The following is a 17,690-nucleotide window of genomic DNA, read 5'->3' on the forward strand; positions in this document are numbered from 1 at the left end:
TTTATCTTTTTTTTTAAATTATAAATTACTAAAACTATTAATCTCACAATGAAAATTTTGTTATCAGTAATTTAAATTTTTTTCTATAAAAGATACAAATGATCAAAAAAACTATATGAGTAAAATCATCATTTAATAGACATTAATATTAAAAATATACTAAAATATATTATCTATGTTAGTATCATTTAAATTTAATAACATATCCTATCAAATATAAAAAAAATATTTTTTGGATTAATAAAATTGATTTATATGTTCGTACAAATTTAATTATATATTTAATAGCTACTGACTTTTAATTATTTAATATATATTTATTATTTTATAATATGTAAAAATATTTAATACATAAAATAATTTATATATATTAAATAAAAATTATAGTATTCCAAAAAGTAAACTATAGTATTCCAAAAAGTTAAAAAAAAAAGCGAGTGAATATTATCAATGATAAAATGCTCTAGACAGGGTTATAGAAAAGCTCGACCCTCAAAGCGGGGGCCGGTTCCCAAAACACACACGTGTAACAAAATTACGGGAGCTCCAGAAAATAAGACCAGCCCTCTTCTTTATTCTGACAACATGCAAGTGTATATATTAAATAAAAATTTATTTAAATTGAAAAAGGTGAACAAGAAATAACAGAAAAACCTTCCTCTTTAACTCTTTCAAGGCTTTTGATTATGGACAAACCAATAATAGTTGTGACAAGCGAATAGAATATCGATCCACACAACTGATATTGTTTATACAATTCATTAAATGCTAAAACCTATTGCATTTGATGTAAGCACTATCGCCAAGATCCACACAACTGATATGGTTTATACAATTCATTAAAAGTTTAAACCTATTGCATTTGATGTAAGCATCTACATATATAAGTAAACATGTTAATATTTGTTTAGATTAGTTTCCCTTTCAAATAAGCCATTTGTATATATATAACTTTAGAAGACGTATCTCATTTAACGTGGTTAGTAATATTATACATAAAGTATGAGATTTGTGGTGTGAAGAGTCTTGCCGATCACCAATAATTGCTACTTGAAGGCTAAATCAAATAATTTTATAAAGCTAACAACTAACTAAATGTTAGCCTAGAGTGCTAAGTGTCATCCAATGAAAGTGATTGAAGAGAAAGCAAAGAGTGGAGTCCATCTTTCCACGTTCAAATAAAGCGAGGAAGTGAGTTTAGATTGACAACACTTTGGAAATGTCTTGTTGTTTTATTGTTTTTTCCCTCACCCATGTGTTCGGTTTTTGTTTTCTTTTGCCCTTTTAGTTTTTTTGCCCTCTATTTTGTTTTTAATAACATACTTTTTAACACAATAATATGATAACTACTAGGAGATTTAGATAAATCCTATTAATGTCTTGATAATGATGTATTTACTCTATCTCCTTATGAGATTAGGATCTCTCAACCTTGTATATAAGGAGCCTATTGACCGTACATAATAACACACAAAAACTATTACTTCTACATTCATTCCGTTATATGGTATCAGAGCAGAAAGATTCTTTGACCTAAAAACGATTTTTTCTTGCTGTGTTTCTAAAGAAATATGGCGGACACTACTTCTACTTTATCTTCTACGCAAGCTCCGGTGATTACTACTTCAGAACTCTCTAATTCTTCTCCGTACTACCTTCATCCATCTGATAACCCTGGAGCTCTCATCACCTCAGTTTTGCTTCGCGGTGATAACTATACAGAAGGGGCCACTGAACTTTCTAACTCAATTCAAGCCAAACGGAAGCTTGGATTTCTCAATGGTTCAATACTCAAACCAACGACTGAACCTGACCTCTCTCGATGGCTTGCAACGAACTCTATGCTCGTTCAGTAACCTTTGTTCTGGATGCTCATAAACTCTGGGAGACTCTACAACGTCGCTTCTCTGTCCGTAATGGAGTTCGGATCCATCAGTTACGCGATGCAGTTGGTTCATGTCAACAGAATGGCCAATCTGTTATAGACTATTATGGTCGGCTTACCAAACTTTGGGAAGAGCTTGACAATCTTGCGACAACTCGTGCGTGTACCTGCGAAGCTGCACCAGATATTGAAAAAGAACGAGAAGAGATTCGGGTTCATAAATTCCTCTTTGGACTCGATGAATCTCGTTTTCGAACTATACGATCTCAGATTATTGATGAAGATCCTCTACCTGATATGAACAATGTTTATTCACGCATAATTCAGGAAGAGCAACACAACAACTCCGCTCGTACTACAGAAGTTAAGAATGACGCTATTGGATTCTCTGTCCATTCTGAGACACCGAAACAGGACTCATCACCAACTGCAGTAGCTCCCCGAAGCCGTGATCCAAACAGACTCTGCACTCATTGTTCTCGAACAGGTCATGACCAGACTGAATGTTTTCTTCTTCACGGATACCCTGATTGGTGGTATGAACTACAAAAGACTACTGGAGCAAATTTTTCTGGCCAACGAGGACGTGGAGGACGGTTCTCTAATACTGGAAATAGAGGTCGTGGTCGTGGTCGTACTAATCATACCCAAGCTGTGACCAACAATGCAACGTCTGCACCACTAAACAATCTCAACAACGACCAGATCTCGCAAATCATTCATCTACTTCAATCTTCTCAGCAAAATTCTAGCATCTCTACTGAGAAACTAGCTGGTAAACCTATATTGAGTGATGTGATCATTGACACAGGTGCTTCGCACCATATGACAGGAAACCTGTCTCTTCTAATCGATGTTGTTGACATACTACCATCGTCAATCCGATTTCCTGATGGACGATATTCTAAAGCACAGAAGAAGGGCACTATTAAACTCAGTCGTGACTATTACTTGACTGATGTGTTATTTGTTCCTGATTTCAACTGCACATTGATCTCAGTGTCGTGTTTACTCAAACAAACAGGATGCATAGCTATATTTACTGATACTTTGTGTGTATTGCAGGACCGTTTTACGAAGACCCTGATTGGAACGGGTGAAGAACGTGAGGGGGTTTATTATTTTACTGGAGTCACAGCTGCAAGTGTCCACCGAACTGTGTTGAAGAATTCTTCTACCTCAGAACTCTGGCATCGACGGCTTGGTCATCCATCTTTCCGTGTTTTATCTTCCTTACCGTTTTTAGATAAAATAAAACTTCTTCTCCATTCTCTTTGATACACTGTGATGTTTAGGGACCTTACCGTATTCCATCTTCGTGTGGAGCAAGATATTTTTTAACCATCGTCGATGACTACTCTAGAGCCGTATGGATTTATTTAATGCTTGAGAAGTCAGAGGTCTCTGGTCTTTTACAGCAGTTCCTTGCCCTTTGTCAACGCCAGTTTAATCGAGCAGTTCAGAAGATACGGACTGATAATGGGTCTGAATTTATGTGTCTTGCGTCTTACTTCAAGAAACAGGGCATTGAGCATCAAACCTCATGTGTCGACACGCCTCAGCAAAACGGCCGCATCGAACGGAAACATCGCCACATACTCAATGTAGCGCGAGCATGTCTCTTCTAAGCACGCCTACCTTCCACTTTCTGGGGAGAGAGCATACTAACGGCGGCTCACTTGATCAATCACACGCCATCACAGGTCTTACATGGCAAAACACCATACGAGCTCTTGTTTAACAAGAAACCAGATTTTGATCGACTTAGAGTTTTTGGATGCTTGTGTTATGCACACAGACGGTCCAGAGATAAAGACAAGTTTGGTAATCGTAGCAGAAAATGTATCTTTGTTGGTTACCCATATGGCAAGAAAGCATGGAATCTATATGACTTGGATACACAAGATTTTTTCACTAGTCGAGACGTGATTTTCTCCGAGTCAAAATTTCCTGGAGTCGACTCTGATGATTACGTTCGACCACCTACCAACTACTATGATGCATCAATTGATGATTGGCTTTCACCTGCTGATGCATCTAGGGGGAGTTTGCCATCTTCTCCAGCTGTGCCTGCACCTATGACTACTCCTCCTGATACTACGAACGAAACTACTCCCACTTCTCCTCCTGTGCCCTCTATGATCCCTGTTACTACTCCTACCCTGCCTTCTACGACTCTTAATCCTTCCAGACACAATAATATACCTGAACCATCCTCTCCACCTCCATATACCTCGTCTGAACAAGCTGATGCTCCCTCACCAGGCATACCTGAGATACTTGGCCGTGGCTTGCGCCACAAGACTCCTTCTATTCTTCTCAAGGACTATGTTACACACTCTGTACAACAGGAAAATAATAAACTTTCTCACGATCTCTCCTCACCTGATCATGGTCCTCTACGAACGGTCTCAGGTAACACTCCGTATCCTATCTCTAGCTATGTTTCTGACCATTTGTTTTCAGATACCCATCGAGCATACATGACATCTATTGTTCACGACGAGGTTCCAAAGTCTTTTAAAGAGGCGGTTAAACTTAAAATTTGGAATGATGATATGGGTAAGGAGGTCACTGCGTTTGAAGAAACTAATACTTGGGAGGTTGCTACTCTTCCTCCTGGAAAGAAAGCTCTTGGAAACATGTGGATATATTCTAATAAATATCATGCTGACGGAACGCTGGAACGACCCAAAGCTCGACTTGTGGTGCTTGGAAATCATCAAACAGAAGGAGAGGATTTCACTGAAACATTCGCCCCTGTTGCCAAACTCTCAACTGTCTGTATCATACTTAAGTTAGCAGCAGCGAATGGATGGTTAGTACATCAGATGGACGTCAGTAATGCGTTCTTACATGGGGATCTAGAGGAATAAATTTATATGAAACTCCCACAAGGTTTCACTAGCTCGGATCCAACTAAAGTCTGCCGACTAAAGAAGTCTCTATATGGATTACGACAGTCTCCACGGTGCTGGTATGCTAAACTATCGGATGCCTTGGAAAAATTTGGCTTCTCTCATGATTATGCTGACCATTCTCTGTTCTCAAAGATACGAGGATCTGTAATTCTTCACATTCTGGTATATGTGGATGATTTTGTGATAGCCTGCAATGATGCTACTGCTCTACAAGAATTCAAAGATTATCTGCAACGGTGCTTTCGTATGAAAGATCTTGGCAAACTTAAATATTTTTTGGGAATTGAGGTTGCTCGCAATGCTTCTGGTCTTTACTTGTCCCAACAAAAGTACGCCCTGGATATTATTGCTGAGACTGGTTTATTAGGATGTAAACCGTGCTATGTACCAGTGGAGCTCAATCACAAACTGGCAGAGGCCACTGGTCCACTAGCTAATGCGAGGCAGTACCGGAGATTGGTTGGTCGACTGATATATTTGACCAACACTCGACCAGAACTTGGCTATATCGTGCACATTCTTTCTACATTTATGCAGAAACCTCTCCTGCCTCATTGGGAGGCGGCTCTCCGAGTTGTTCGCTATCTGAAAGGCTGTCCGGGTCAAGGCATTTTCTTAAAAGCCAACGACTCCCTCCATATTAGTGCCTATTGTGATTCGGATTGGTCATCTTGTCCTGCTACACGACGTTCTATCAGTGCCTACATCATCTTCCTTGGCGACTCTCCGGTTATATGGCGGGCCAAGAAACAGGATAATGTCTCCTTATCATCCGCAGAAGCTGAATATCGTGCTATGTCTGAAACTGTCAAGGAATTGAAGTGGTTAAAGGAGCTCTTTGAATCATTTTGTATGCCAAATCCTACTCCTATGCGCCTATTTTGTGATAGCAAGTCAGCCATTTATATTGCTGCAAATCCTGTTTTTCATGAACGTACTAAACACATTGAGCGCGACTGTCATCACGTGCGCGATGCTGTTAAAAAGAAGCTCATCACTACAGAACATGTTACCTCGAAGAATCAATTGGCAGACATCCTTACTAAAGCTCTACCTCGACCACTCTTTGAAGATTTGTTGTCCAAGTTAGGTGTTCGACATCTCACACTTCCAACTTGAGGGGGAGTAATATGATAACTACTAGGAGATTTAGATAAATCCTATTAATGTCTTGATAATGATGTATTTACTCTATCTCCTTATGAGATTAGGATCTCTCAACCTTGTATATAAGGAGCCTATTGACCGTACATAATAACACACAAAAACTATTACTTCTACATTCATTCCGTTATATACAACTTGGCCACTCTTAACTCTTCTCATCGACACGTTAGAATTGGAACTTTAACGTTTGATTCTGATTTCGTTTTAAAAGATTACAATATATCTCTATTATTTGCTAAATTTAGCAAAAAATATTTGAATTCATTGTTATACGTATATACATGAAACGGTGATGGCTTTCTAGTTCTTTGGATGATACTATCCTTGTAATGGTATATGGTCCATGTATGGACTTATGGGTTTCTAAGCTAATTTTGAAATTTCCGTTGTTTTTTTTTCTGTAGGACATGGACAATGGGAATAGAATTATATAAAATAAAAATTGTGAATTTGTGAAATGTCTAAATCAAAAGTGTTTGAAAACACATTCAGCCTTACTTACTGTGAATCTGTGATAGTTAGTCGCATTATACATCCAAAAGCTATGGACAAAAAGCTTTGACCATAGTGACCATCCACTATTATTGATTTGCTATGACACTATACGTACAGTCACGACTCTCTCTCTCTCTCTCTCGCTCTATACACATCTCAGCTTTCACAGACATTTCGTGCATGCACCTGATGATGCTATTGCCACTCATATAGCTATATATATCCATAGTTATATACATAATATGTGTATGTAATCGCATATGTCTATCTATATGATATCTCCATTGTCAGATTCCAAATACGTAACTACTAATTCGAGTAGATATAGTAAACACCAACGTAGGAAAGTCAGAGATTGGGCTTGGCATTACAACGTATATATGCGGATTAATTTGCCTAACTCTTTAATACTTTTATGGTTGAATATTGTGCGGACAACTGGAACACGACGGCATAGCCGCATAGGGTATTTATAGGTTACTTATAATTAAAAATACACTCCAAATATGTCACACATTCTAGTAGAAACGTTCTTCATAACACGACTAATATGTGAAGAACGTGAAAGGTCATGTTTTACATCTTATTACATCAGGCTGTTCGTTGCTCTATTGTTGCAGTCGGTTCATCAATACATTTGAACTTTGTATAGTGAATGGCAAACGCATCGATCCTCAAAAATTACATAAAACTTCCTATCTAAAAATGCTTGATAAGTACCTATGAATATACATAGTATGAAAATGCTTATGTATGAATTTTCTATTTTAGAACCGTTTATATGATCAAAATCAGTATAGTTTTTTCACACTTTAATTTAGAAATTAAACAAAAACTTTTTCCATACATAATAATATACTTTAATTTGCATATATAGATGGGTGGCATTAAAGATCAATATTCATCTAACTTGTAGAAGTAAATTGAAAACTTCCTTGAGAACAATATTTATATTCTTTAGCCTATCTACGTACTACTCCTAGAGAATATTTTTGTTTCAATTTGTATGATTTTTTGAAACTTTCTATGTAAAAATTATTAAATCAATTGATTAAAATATTAAAAGTCAATGTGTATTTTTGTCTTATTTGTTCTAATGATTAACTACTTTTAATTACTTTTTTGTTGTAATCAAGTTTTTTGTATAATTTTTTTTTTTAATTTGTGTGTTTAAAACATCATTAAAATAGAAACAGAGGGAGGAGTATTATTTTATAGTTTAATTAAGAGCGTAGCCTAAACTTCTTCTTTCTGGGTAAAATGATAAGAAAATGCAGCCACAATTATAAGTATATGTAGCCTATATACGTCCATAACACGTATACAATGTTTAAAGAATCCAATCTTGGTTAGTCCGGCCAGTTGGAAGCTACTAACTAAATCTTGCCAGACCAGAGGCACCAGAGTGCATGTCGACGATACGTTCGTGGAGCGGCTCAATTGTCACCAAACATTTTTCTCTCCCGTAAAAATTTCACACAACTAATTATTAAAAAGAGAAACATTATCGTATTGGATGAATATGATTTCAACCAACTACAAAATCTGCTACTATACGATATAATAAATTTGTCTCTCGTACCAGAAAATAAATACTATATAGAGTGTTCGTAATCAGGGCCAAAGGACACGCACGAAGAGGAACACGACTTAACCCAAAACAACAATAAAAACAAAATAAGACTTCCATGTTTCCAGAGTTCGTCTTTCCTACAACGAGCAAGAATACAAGTTCTAACTTGGTTTGATCCGGATTAATTGGTTAGGTTTATTGTCTACACTAGTGAAAAGTACTTGACAGATTTGAGGTGATCATTTAGTTTCATTTGGACCCCACGAGGCTATGTGTCAAAGTGTCAGTAGACAAGTACGCAAAGTGAGACAAATCTGGATACATCAAACTCATTCAAATTCCTCGCATTAAATCCATTATTGTTTGATACTAGGTGTTACATAAAATTTACAAATCCGTTTACGTACTAAATAAACTTTTTTTCTTACTTTGTCACGTCTTCAAATTAATTGTCACATTTGTCAAGAATTTATGTACTATGAAAGGATTTTCATAGAAAATCTCGATTTTAGATTAATGCATGTTGTAAGAGCATGATTATCCCTAGAAACCCATTAGGTTTCTTAATGACTATTTAAGTATTAATTTTTAGTTAATGAATTTAGTTAAGAGTCACCTAATTCTCTTGCTCAAATGGGAGTTTCTTAATAAGGGGTTTCTTAAAAAAAAAAAAAACTAAAGATAAGATTGGAGAAAGAAGAAACACATTAAAGGAGGAAGGATTCAAGAATGAAGAGAAGTGTTATTGGGAGGTTCTTCATCAATATACACTTCAGTTCTTATCAGTATACATATAGTTTGTACTATATAAATCATACTAAAGAGAAGTATTCTCAACCATTTGTGTGATGTAGTTTTTATTACCATACAAAAACAATTCTAATACAAGCGTGTCTCAAGAACACAAGAATACAAGTTTTTATTACCTCTCGAGCAGCTTATACCGAGTGTCGTTCAAGTAAAACGACTGAGCGGTCTCCATGATCCATTTCGCCTCCTCGTCAGTGAGTTTGCTTATGAACACAACATCACCTCGGATAAACACCAAGTCTTTTGTCTCTGAAAGCTCGATGTAGAAGGTGCTAGTCAGGTAAGGAGCCGCTTGAGTTCCTCTTGCTTTGTAGTCTTCGAGCCTGTGGAAATCATGTGTGGCGCTTCAACTGCCACATTAACGATCAAAGATCAAATGATGTATCTAGCAAAGATTCAGCTTCACATACCCACCACCATATCAGGTAAATAAACTGTTCAAGATTAACTAGTTTGCTAGCGTTGGTCCTAACTAAGTAGTAAAGAATGTATTTTTCAAGTAAACCCATCTCAATCATTGACTCTAACTGTCAGATAAAGTTACCACACACCTTGAGCAAAAATTGTAACATAACTATTTCCTCTCCACAATGGAATGAAAAGTATCGGCTGCAATTACAACATCAAACCGATAAACGTGGAGAAGATCTTTGACCCACTGCACACACAAATTAAAAGTTCTTAACTGGAAGTTACAAATTTTCAGCCAAGAAAACTATTAGGTACACAACATAGGACTGAGAAATTACACTGAAGCCTTTTCGGGTGGGGTTGCTAGAGGAGGCTCAGGGTACTTGTCTTCCAAAGTCTGTGTTATGACATCAGAATCCGGAACCCATTTCTCATCAAACTTCACCACTGGGACTTTTCCTTCTGCACTAATTTTCAAGAACCTGTAAACATTTAAACAAGAATACAAGCAAGGAAACCACTGTCATTTAATCAAGAATCATGTAATCTTTAAACACATTAAAAGGAGATCCCAAGCACTCACCACTCAGGCTTGTTACTCAAATCCACCATTTTCATGTCATAAGGCACATGCTTCTCCTCCATAGTCAACAACTCCCTTTGGCAAAAAGGGCCTACCAACAAAAGTTATGCATATACTCAATTCGTGAAGTAAAAAATAACCCTCGAGACTAGACTAGAAGCAATCAAGTTTGCATTTTTATATTTCTAAATTTGTTTTGATAGTTTCAGATTTCTAAACTAAGAAACAGTCTAAGCACTAATTAAATTAACACACAAAATGCTTTAAGTATCTATCTGCAAGGGAAAATTAAGGAAAACATGAATAAAAAATTGCAGCTTTATCATCTACATTTTAAAGTTGTTCGTCAATAGAGAGAGAGAGAGAAAGAGGGCTAAGGGCAAGATTATCGGCGTCCTTAGGGGGATATCTTAGCAATTAAACACTCATAATTAAATAAAAAATAGCCAATAAGAATAAGGACGCCCCTTAATTAAGAAATTTTCGGTGTCGTCCTTATGAGCCACGTGTAGGTTTGCGAATGGGCGATGATTTTTAGTAGGAGAAAAACGAGTTGTGTCCGAGATTCACTTCGAAAACAAATTAATTCTCTCTCGACGGCGATTCAAGCGGCGACGATTCGAGCGGCTCTCTCGACGGCGGTTCTCTCTCGCCGCATCTCTCTTGACGGCGCTTCTCTCTCGACGGTTCTCCTCTCGTTGATTTCGATCGCAGTCCAGAGGATCTGTTGTTTCATCCACAGCTTTTTCCGCGATTCGTAGGTGAATAATCTAGCTGTTTTACCATGATTCTGTAAACAAAGTTTGCTTGGTAGTATGGTACCATGATTCTGTGGAGATGTTGGCCAAATAAACAACCTTGGTTCAGTATTTTCTTGTTTAAGTTTCCTGGTGCATATGCGTAGCTGCCGGTTTCATGCTTGTTAGAAATAAGTCTCCTTCGCTGTTGTTGTGTGTTACTTCTTTAAGCATTCCGGTGATTAGAATGAGGATTTTTGTGCTTTCTGAGACGTATATTACACACACTGAAACATATGTAATCTAACCTTGATATAGTCTGATGTTGCAGAGGAAGGTTCAGAACACTTAAGCTCTTAGCTCTTGTATGGGATCTTTGGCCAAGAACCAAACAAGTGATATATCTTTCTTGATGGACTTCTTGCTCACAACAACTGTGTATATCAGCTATAAAGTAAGTGTGGTTTTATACCTCATCCTTCCCACATCAATGTAAACCAGACCTTACCGCATATATAAGCTTTAATCTCTCAGCTCAGCTGCTATAAGGAGTTACCATTGGCTATATGATCTCTCTGTGCATTTGGTGTATTGTGTCACATGGTAGATAACTCAATTTATAGTGTGTGTAGTAGAAAAATGGTCACCTTGTATTTTCCTATTTGATATATATATTTATTTGTTCATGCGTTTTGTAATTTGTAGTTTTCTTTATTGGTTATTTCTTGTCATATATTGAAACCAAAGGCAATGTATCAGCTAGCAAATGCCACTAAATTCATAAAGAGACACATGAGTCTGTTTGTATCCTATTTGTATCAGGATCGAAGACACTCCCGATGAAGTTATAACTCACACTTGCTTATGTTTTCAATTTTAATGTTACATATTTTATTTTAAATTTATCTTTTATATGTCATTTCTTATTAAAATAAATAATTAAATTACTAAGAGACAACCAAAAGTCCTACCAATAAACAACTCTTTTGGGATTGTCCTTAACTTTGTCTCTTACCAACCAAAAACTATTTAAATAAGCTAGGGACTCAAAACTAAGGACAATCAATAATGTTTCTCTAACAGTCTCCGAGCTTGTTGGGTGTAGTGATGGAAGTTTTGACGCAGATTTCGAGAGGAGCAACCGCCATAGCCATCGTCCCGGACCGGGCGGTTCTTCTCTGCTTAATCAAACCGCACCGCTTGATAAATCCGACGTGACTGACCGGCGCCGATAAAACAACGGCGGTGCTTGGTTGAAACCTAAGGCTTATCAGAGAGGGAGAGAGTGATTTGGTAGCTGAAGAAACGAAAGGAGAATGCTTTTGTTGTTAACTTAGGGAAGATTGTATCGTCCAGCGGAGAAGCCAGAGGAGATGGAGACGACGACAGAAGACGGAGAACACGAGAGAAACAGAAGAAAAAAAGAAAAAAAAAATTGAATAGGGAAGATTGACACGTGTTCTAAAAAACCTATTCTAAATCGGTTACCAAATTCTTCTATTAAGGATCGATTACTTTCATTTTAATTACTTTTGATTTAATTAAATCCCTGATTTTCTTAAAAACCCCACTTAAAGATTTAAAGATCTGGGATAATGATGGTCTAACGTTATTTGTCAGTTCTTCTCACATAACATAAAACCCCATAGAATAGTAATTAAGAAGAACTCGTAGATAATAAATACAAATACTTTCTTAATTGACATGCGTCTGCATATTTACGAAGATAATTAAAACTTAGTAGATTTAGTCGAAAACAATTTGCCACCTATAGTCTTGTTCATCTTTTTTTTCTTACAAAAACAAAATGCGATGAACAAGAACATTAGCCTTAGGGGGCATATAAAGAAAGATTTTTCCCCACCTTCTACAACGTTCCATGAAAGGTTAGCCATATACATATTGGTTGGCATTAAATATTTCGAACATTGTCACTAGCTCATTTATTATACATCCCCTTCATATTCTTGGCTGCATTTGTTTCCACTCCACCAATCGTCGCAAGAAATTCATCACCTATTGATTTTATTTTAGAGAGAGAGTTAGCACGTATAGAAAACCATGTACTGCGAAATACATAGACGGATACTATGGATATACATATTATAATATACGCGTGTGTGGACTTGCCTCGGACGGATCTTGCAGAGAATACGAAGCATCTGTATCCTTGGGAAATTTGGAGACAAGTATGCCAAAGCCTTCACCCCTGTCTCGTAGCATCTAATTTACATGGTACCAATGTTAATCAATATAATTAGCGCCGTAACTTAAGTATATGGATATTTTTTTTATATATTATCGAAATAGTTCGTATACCTTAAATGCATCTTCGTCGGTCCGATCGTCGCCGATGTAAACCGGGAAAACGTTGTTAGAGTTCCCAAACCCTGTCGTATTCAAAAGGTTCAAAATTACTTCAGTCTGTAAATTGATAGTATCCCATTATTTAAAGGTGAACTGAGAAGCATATTGATGATGAAAAATGATTAGTGGAGAAAAGTTGCTTTTAATAAAAAGACAGGACAAACTAATTATTGCTTTATTTTAATTATAGATTGAAAAAGAATATTTGTTTTTAGAAAAAGAGAGAGGGCTACTGAGCACTCACCAAGTGACTCTAACAAGAACTCAAGAGCTTTTCCTTTATCCCAATCGATCATAGGACGGATTTCGAAAACCTGTTGATTATATTCAAAACAAATTTAAATTTAAATTATTTACACTCACTGTTATGACAACAGAAAACTATATTACAAATAGTTTTTTAAGTACTTCTTTAGTCAAATGAGAGAACGTCATGTCATACCTTCCGACCTTGGCTCAGTTTGAGCGTAGGATATCTCTCTAATACCGACCGAACCTGTAGAACCAGTTCGCTCCATTTCTGGATTATAATGTTTTCCATTTCTAATGTTAGTATTCTTTATTATTTAATAAAAGTATATTTTTAGTGTGGTTACGATTTTACCTTCTCTTCCACGCAACGAAAGTGCACAGAAGCGGTAAACTTCTGGTTTTCTACTATGACTCCAGGAGTTGATTTAGTTTTCTCCAAGAGTTGTTTATAGACCTTTAAAATTCAAACACAACCAACAGTGTTAAATTATATAACCAAATATTGAAGAGCACGACAGGTATATTTGTCGTGATACAGGAAAACATATAATAATTTATTTGTTAAGCCGAACATAATATGTCTTACTTCATCGATCATGAGAACATAGTCACTGGCTGGTTGGTACAACAGAGACTGTTTAACCTAGACGAAAGAGGAATTAAATAAACTTAAACGAAAATAATACAATGGTACTTTTTTTAATGAATTTAATTATATTACCCTCTTGTGTCTGGAGAAACCTTTTGCTGGACCTTTAATGTCCATGCCATGGCTGCCAGCATAATACAGCTCAGCCAGCTTCACAAAGTTATACACCTTTGAAAAAAACAAAATTATTAAAATAATTAATTATATAATAAAATTTTATATATAACGGTCAATAAATATGAGGAAAATGCCAAGAAACAAATAAAATACCTTGTCTATGCATCTACCGGTAACTATTGCAGTTGGGAAACATTTAGCCAGTTTTTTCACAGTTCTTCTCATCTGAGAACATCAATCAAAACGTGATTAATCACAGAGAATAAAATGATTAGGTGAAAACAATAACATGGATTTTAAGAAAAACCTTGCTTGACATGAAAGCTTTGTCTGGATCATCAACGATGGGAGAGAGAGTACCGTCATAATCAAGAAACATTACGATTTGTTTCCCTCCTGAAGCCTCTGTGATCTTCTCAAACATTTCTAATGCTGAAGGATGCCGCATCTGTCGGAAACACAATAAAAAGTTGTAAGAGGAAAGACGATCTTCGAGAGTTTTGTGAAAGAGAGTTGTATATGGAGACTACTTACGATCCATGAGCTGAGATGTTTCTCGGAGGAGACAGAAGAAGACAGTGATTTGAGATGAGTAGGAGAAGAAGCCCGCATTGAATCGACCCAAGCGTTGACTCTTTGTCCACCATTGATGATCTCGAGGTTCTTGAGAAGCGTTTTCTGAGCAGAGGAAGAGTTGTTAGGGATGATACTTAACCTTGTGGTCTCTGATACGACACCGTTTGACATTCTCTGTGGTTTCTCCACGACAAAGCTCACTGAGTAAAACAGAATATACATATTGGTTAATCAAAGTGGTAATGAGAGATATATACTAGCTTATGTTGAGATGAAACCTAGTAAAACAAGCCAATGCTTACCCATTTTAGAAAAATAGGGCTCAAGGTGAAATTAGTACTTGAATCAAAGTTAAACTGAGATTTAAGGGAGAGAAAAAAAAGAAAGAGATGGAGTGGATGATGAAGATGAGGACTTGTGTGTTTATTTCCACTCCTGCGAATTGGTTTATGTAGGAGAACAAAGGCAAACACGTGGGACCTACTGGGCCTAATAATGGTTTCATGGGCCCACTTTTTGAAGGTCTCAGAACATCTCTAAGATCATCTTTAACCCGGTTTGTTAGCATGGGTTTTTAGTGAATTTAGGATTTTAAAAAAAGAAAAATTAAGCATTAATGTTGCATACGTCGCTTAATTAGGAGGCACAAAAAACGTATTTACTGAGACACGTGTCTCTCTTTCAAACATCTTTCTCTCTCCAAAGCAACGCGATTCGTCTCTCGTCTCTTTCCCTCTACCTCAACGACTCCGCAACTCTCTCTGTCGGATTTCCCTCTTGCTCTCGTGATCTCTACTCGACAAAGATGTTTCACCGACGGAATCAATCGATGATCCCCCGTCGAAGCTCATCAATCGGCGTCTCTCTGGGTCTCCTACCCGACTCTGTTGAGTACTCGGCGTCTCTATTGCTCTCACATCGAAGATGAATCTCTCGACGGTGACCTTTGTCTCTCTGGGTCTCCTTTCCTCTCCTCCCCGCCCTCGCTCTTCTCGACGAATCTTCGTCTCGGCGTCTCGTGGTTCGGGTAATCCAACAATCGTTTTAGAGGCGGTTGCTGCATATGATCTCTGGATATGACATGCATTTTTTGGACCTCCAGGTACCTTAAATGATATTAATGTTCTTGATCACTCACCTGTTTTCGATGACGTAATAAACAGTCAAGCTCCGCAAGTCACTTACTCTGTCAATGGAAGAGAGTATCATATGGCTTACTATCTAACCGATGGTATTTACCCGAAATTGACAACTTTTATCCAATCTATTACAATGCCACAAGAGCCGAAAGCAGTTTTATTTGCTCAACGTCAAGAAGCTATCAGAAAAGATGTCGAGCGTGCTTTCGGAGTCTTGCAAGCTCGCTTTGCCATTGTTAAAAATCCTGCATTTTATTGGGATAAAGCTAATATTGGGAAGATTATGAGAACATGCATCATACTCCATAATATCATCGTAGAAAACGAACGAGATGGATACACTCAGTTTGATGTTTCGGAGTTCCAACAAGGAGATGAAACCAGAAATTCACATTTCGATCTCACGTATTCTACATATATCCCTTCAAATATCGCCAATATGACGGGTGTTCGAAGTAGAATTCGTGATAGACAAATGCATGAACAACTGAAAGCTGATTTGGTTGAACATGTGTGGCGTAAATTTGGACACGATGAAGACAACAACTGAGCTCGAATGTTTCTTTCAAATTCTCGTTTATTTTAATAAACTTTGTTTTTATGTTTTATGTTTTTTAAAAAAAAAATCTTTGTTTCAATTGTAATCCTTTACTATGTTTTAATTTTAAGTTTAATAAGAAAATTAAAAAAAAATGTTTAATTAAAAAATAATTATTTTTAAGAAACCTTAATTAAGAGACTTGCATTGGACCATGAAAATTAACGGGTCTTTTAATCCGGTCTCTTAATCCACTTTTACAATTAAAAAGTATTAGATAAAAATTAAGAGACTCATTTAGGGTATTTGGGTTAATGGTGCTCTAATGGTCTCCATTGGAATCCTTAGAAAAAGTATTTTTTTGATTTTTTAATTATTTTTTTTTCTTTCTCAGATAAAAGAAAAGAAATATCAACCAATCGCGGGTTGCCACATGTCGTGGGGGCCCACAAATAGGTGAGCGATGAAGAACATTAAGCCATATGGCTTACTATGATACATGTCGTGGGGGCCCACAAGTGTATTATGAGTTTCATTTTTAAATGAGATTCATCACGTTATATGAAAAAAAAAACAATTATAGTTTTCCCATATTGTAAATTGTTTTTGTTTAATATGAGTTAGGGTTCTTTTCATCATTGTCTTAGACAAGTCTGAGCTACAGAATTGCGCCGTGTGTCTGTTCGTAATCTATTTTTTCACCGGCGAACTCTTCATCTCCCCATCTTAAATCGTTTGATCATAAATATTCATGATTTGTAGTCCTTCTCTAAACCCTATATATATGATTCTCATCTTTGATGAACCCAATTTGCATCTCCACAAAACTCATTGATTCCTCTTAGCTTTAACCATCTTCTAGAAAATGTCTCGTTCTGCCTCTCCAGTTCCTCAAACCGGTGTCCCCGGCTTCCGTCACTCAACCTTCGAGTCTCTCCGTCTTGGTTGTAGTAGTCAGAGCATAACCTCTAACCCCCTCGCTTATGGAATTCCCTGAATTTCAAGAAAGACAGTGAGTTTATGAGAATCACAGTTCTCTTCCTTGATAAAAATGTAAGTTAATCTTCGATTTATCACATTTATTTAATATAATTGTTTTTAATTGATTTCACGATTCTTTGTTGAATAATATTATTTGCAGATTCCGTGATTCATGGGTTTATTCCCGCCGGACGTGCTAATCATTACATGTCATCTTTGAAAGCCGGTTCCTTTGTGAAAGTCGATCGTTTTGAGGTTGCTATGTGCTCAATCATGTGCAAGATAACTGATAATTCATTCCTCATTCGTTTCATCTCACCAACTATTAATGATGAAGTCATCACGGGTGCTCCAGAGATCAATCTCCAGTCATAACTAGACTGTTCGACAATTTCCAAGTGATTGCGAACACAAAACTTTGACTCTCAGGTATATTCTCATATGCATCTGAGTTTATATTATGTTTCGATATCATAACTGATATTTAAA

At 36.7% G+C, this 17,690-nt stretch overlaps 2 protein-coding genes across 3 annotated transcripts; both read right to left on the bottom strand.

Moving 5' to 3' along the window:
* Window positions 1-8,963: 8,963 nt before the first annotated feature.
* Window positions 8,964-12,477, bottom strand: LOC106315292 (glutathione S-transferase DHAR3, chloroplastic-like). Its single transcript, XM_013753031.1, has 6 exons — window positions 12,447-12,477; window positions 11,664-11,879; window positions 9,846-9,936; window positions 9,601-9,744; window positions 9,471-9,509; window positions 8,964-9,174 (listed from the first exon to the last, which is right to left on the bottom strand). Exons 1-6 carry the CDS (start codon window positions 12,475-12,477, stop codon window positions 8,964-8,966), a joined length of 732 nt encoding a protein of 243 aa, XP_013608485.1.
* On the bottom strand, window positions 12,281-14,952 carry LOC106315801 (probable trehalose-phosphate phosphatase I). Of its 2 annotated transcripts, none has more exons than XM_013753625.1 (12): window positions 14,846-14,952; window positions 14,502-14,743; window positions 14,275-14,415; window positions 14,121-14,192; window positions 13,923-14,018; window positions 13,788-13,835; window positions 13,554-13,655; window positions 13,392-13,469; window positions 13,194-13,263; window positions 12,902-12,972; window positions 12,713-12,805; window positions 12,281-12,598 (listed from the first exon to the last, which is right to left on the bottom strand). In XM_013753625.1, exons 1-12 carry the CDS (start codon window positions 14,847-14,849, stop codon window positions 12,542-12,544), a joined length of 1,074 nt encoding a protein of 357 aa, XP_013609079.1. In that variant the 5' UTR covers window positions 14,850-14,952; the 3' UTR covers window positions 12,281-12,541. The 2 variants fall into 2 exon arrangements, with proteins under 2 accessions (XP_013609079.1, XP_013609078.1); XM_013753624.1 differs by having other exon boundaries at window positions 13,788-13,844.
* Window positions 14,953-17,690: the final 2,738 nt, after the last annotated feature.

This window comes from Brassica oleracea, chromosome C9, assembly GCF_000695525.1.
Source record: "Brassica oleracea var. oleracea cultivar TO1000 chromosome C9, BOL, whole genome shotgun sequence".
In the NCBI taxonomy this organism is placed as follows: domain Eukaryota; kingdom Viridiplantae; phylum Streptophyta; class Magnoliopsida; order Brassicales; family Brassicaceae; genus Brassica; species Brassica oleracea.

Coding starts and splice junctions, on each gene's coding strand:
- LOC106315292 (XM_013753031.1), bottom strand. CDS start 12,477: ATGGCTAACCTTTCATGGAACGTTGTAGAAG. Junction 9,510..9,600: donor CCACCCGAAAAGGCTTCAGT/GTAATTTCTCAG, acceptor TTGTGTGTGCAG/TGGGTCAAAGATCTTCTCCA. Junction 9,175..9,470: donor ACGTTTATCGGTTTGATGTT/GTAATTGCAGCC, acceptor TGATTTCCACAG/GCTCGAAGACTACAAAGCAA.
- LOC106315801 (XM_013753624.1), bottom strand. Junction 13,656..13,787: donor ATGTTCTCATGATCGATGAA/GTAAGACATATT, acceptor TGAATTTTAAAG/GTCTATAAACAACTCTTGGA. Junction 12,806..12,901: donor CCGACGAAGATGCATTTAAG/GTATACGAACTA, acceptor CATGTAAATTAG/ATGCTACGAGACAGGGGTGA.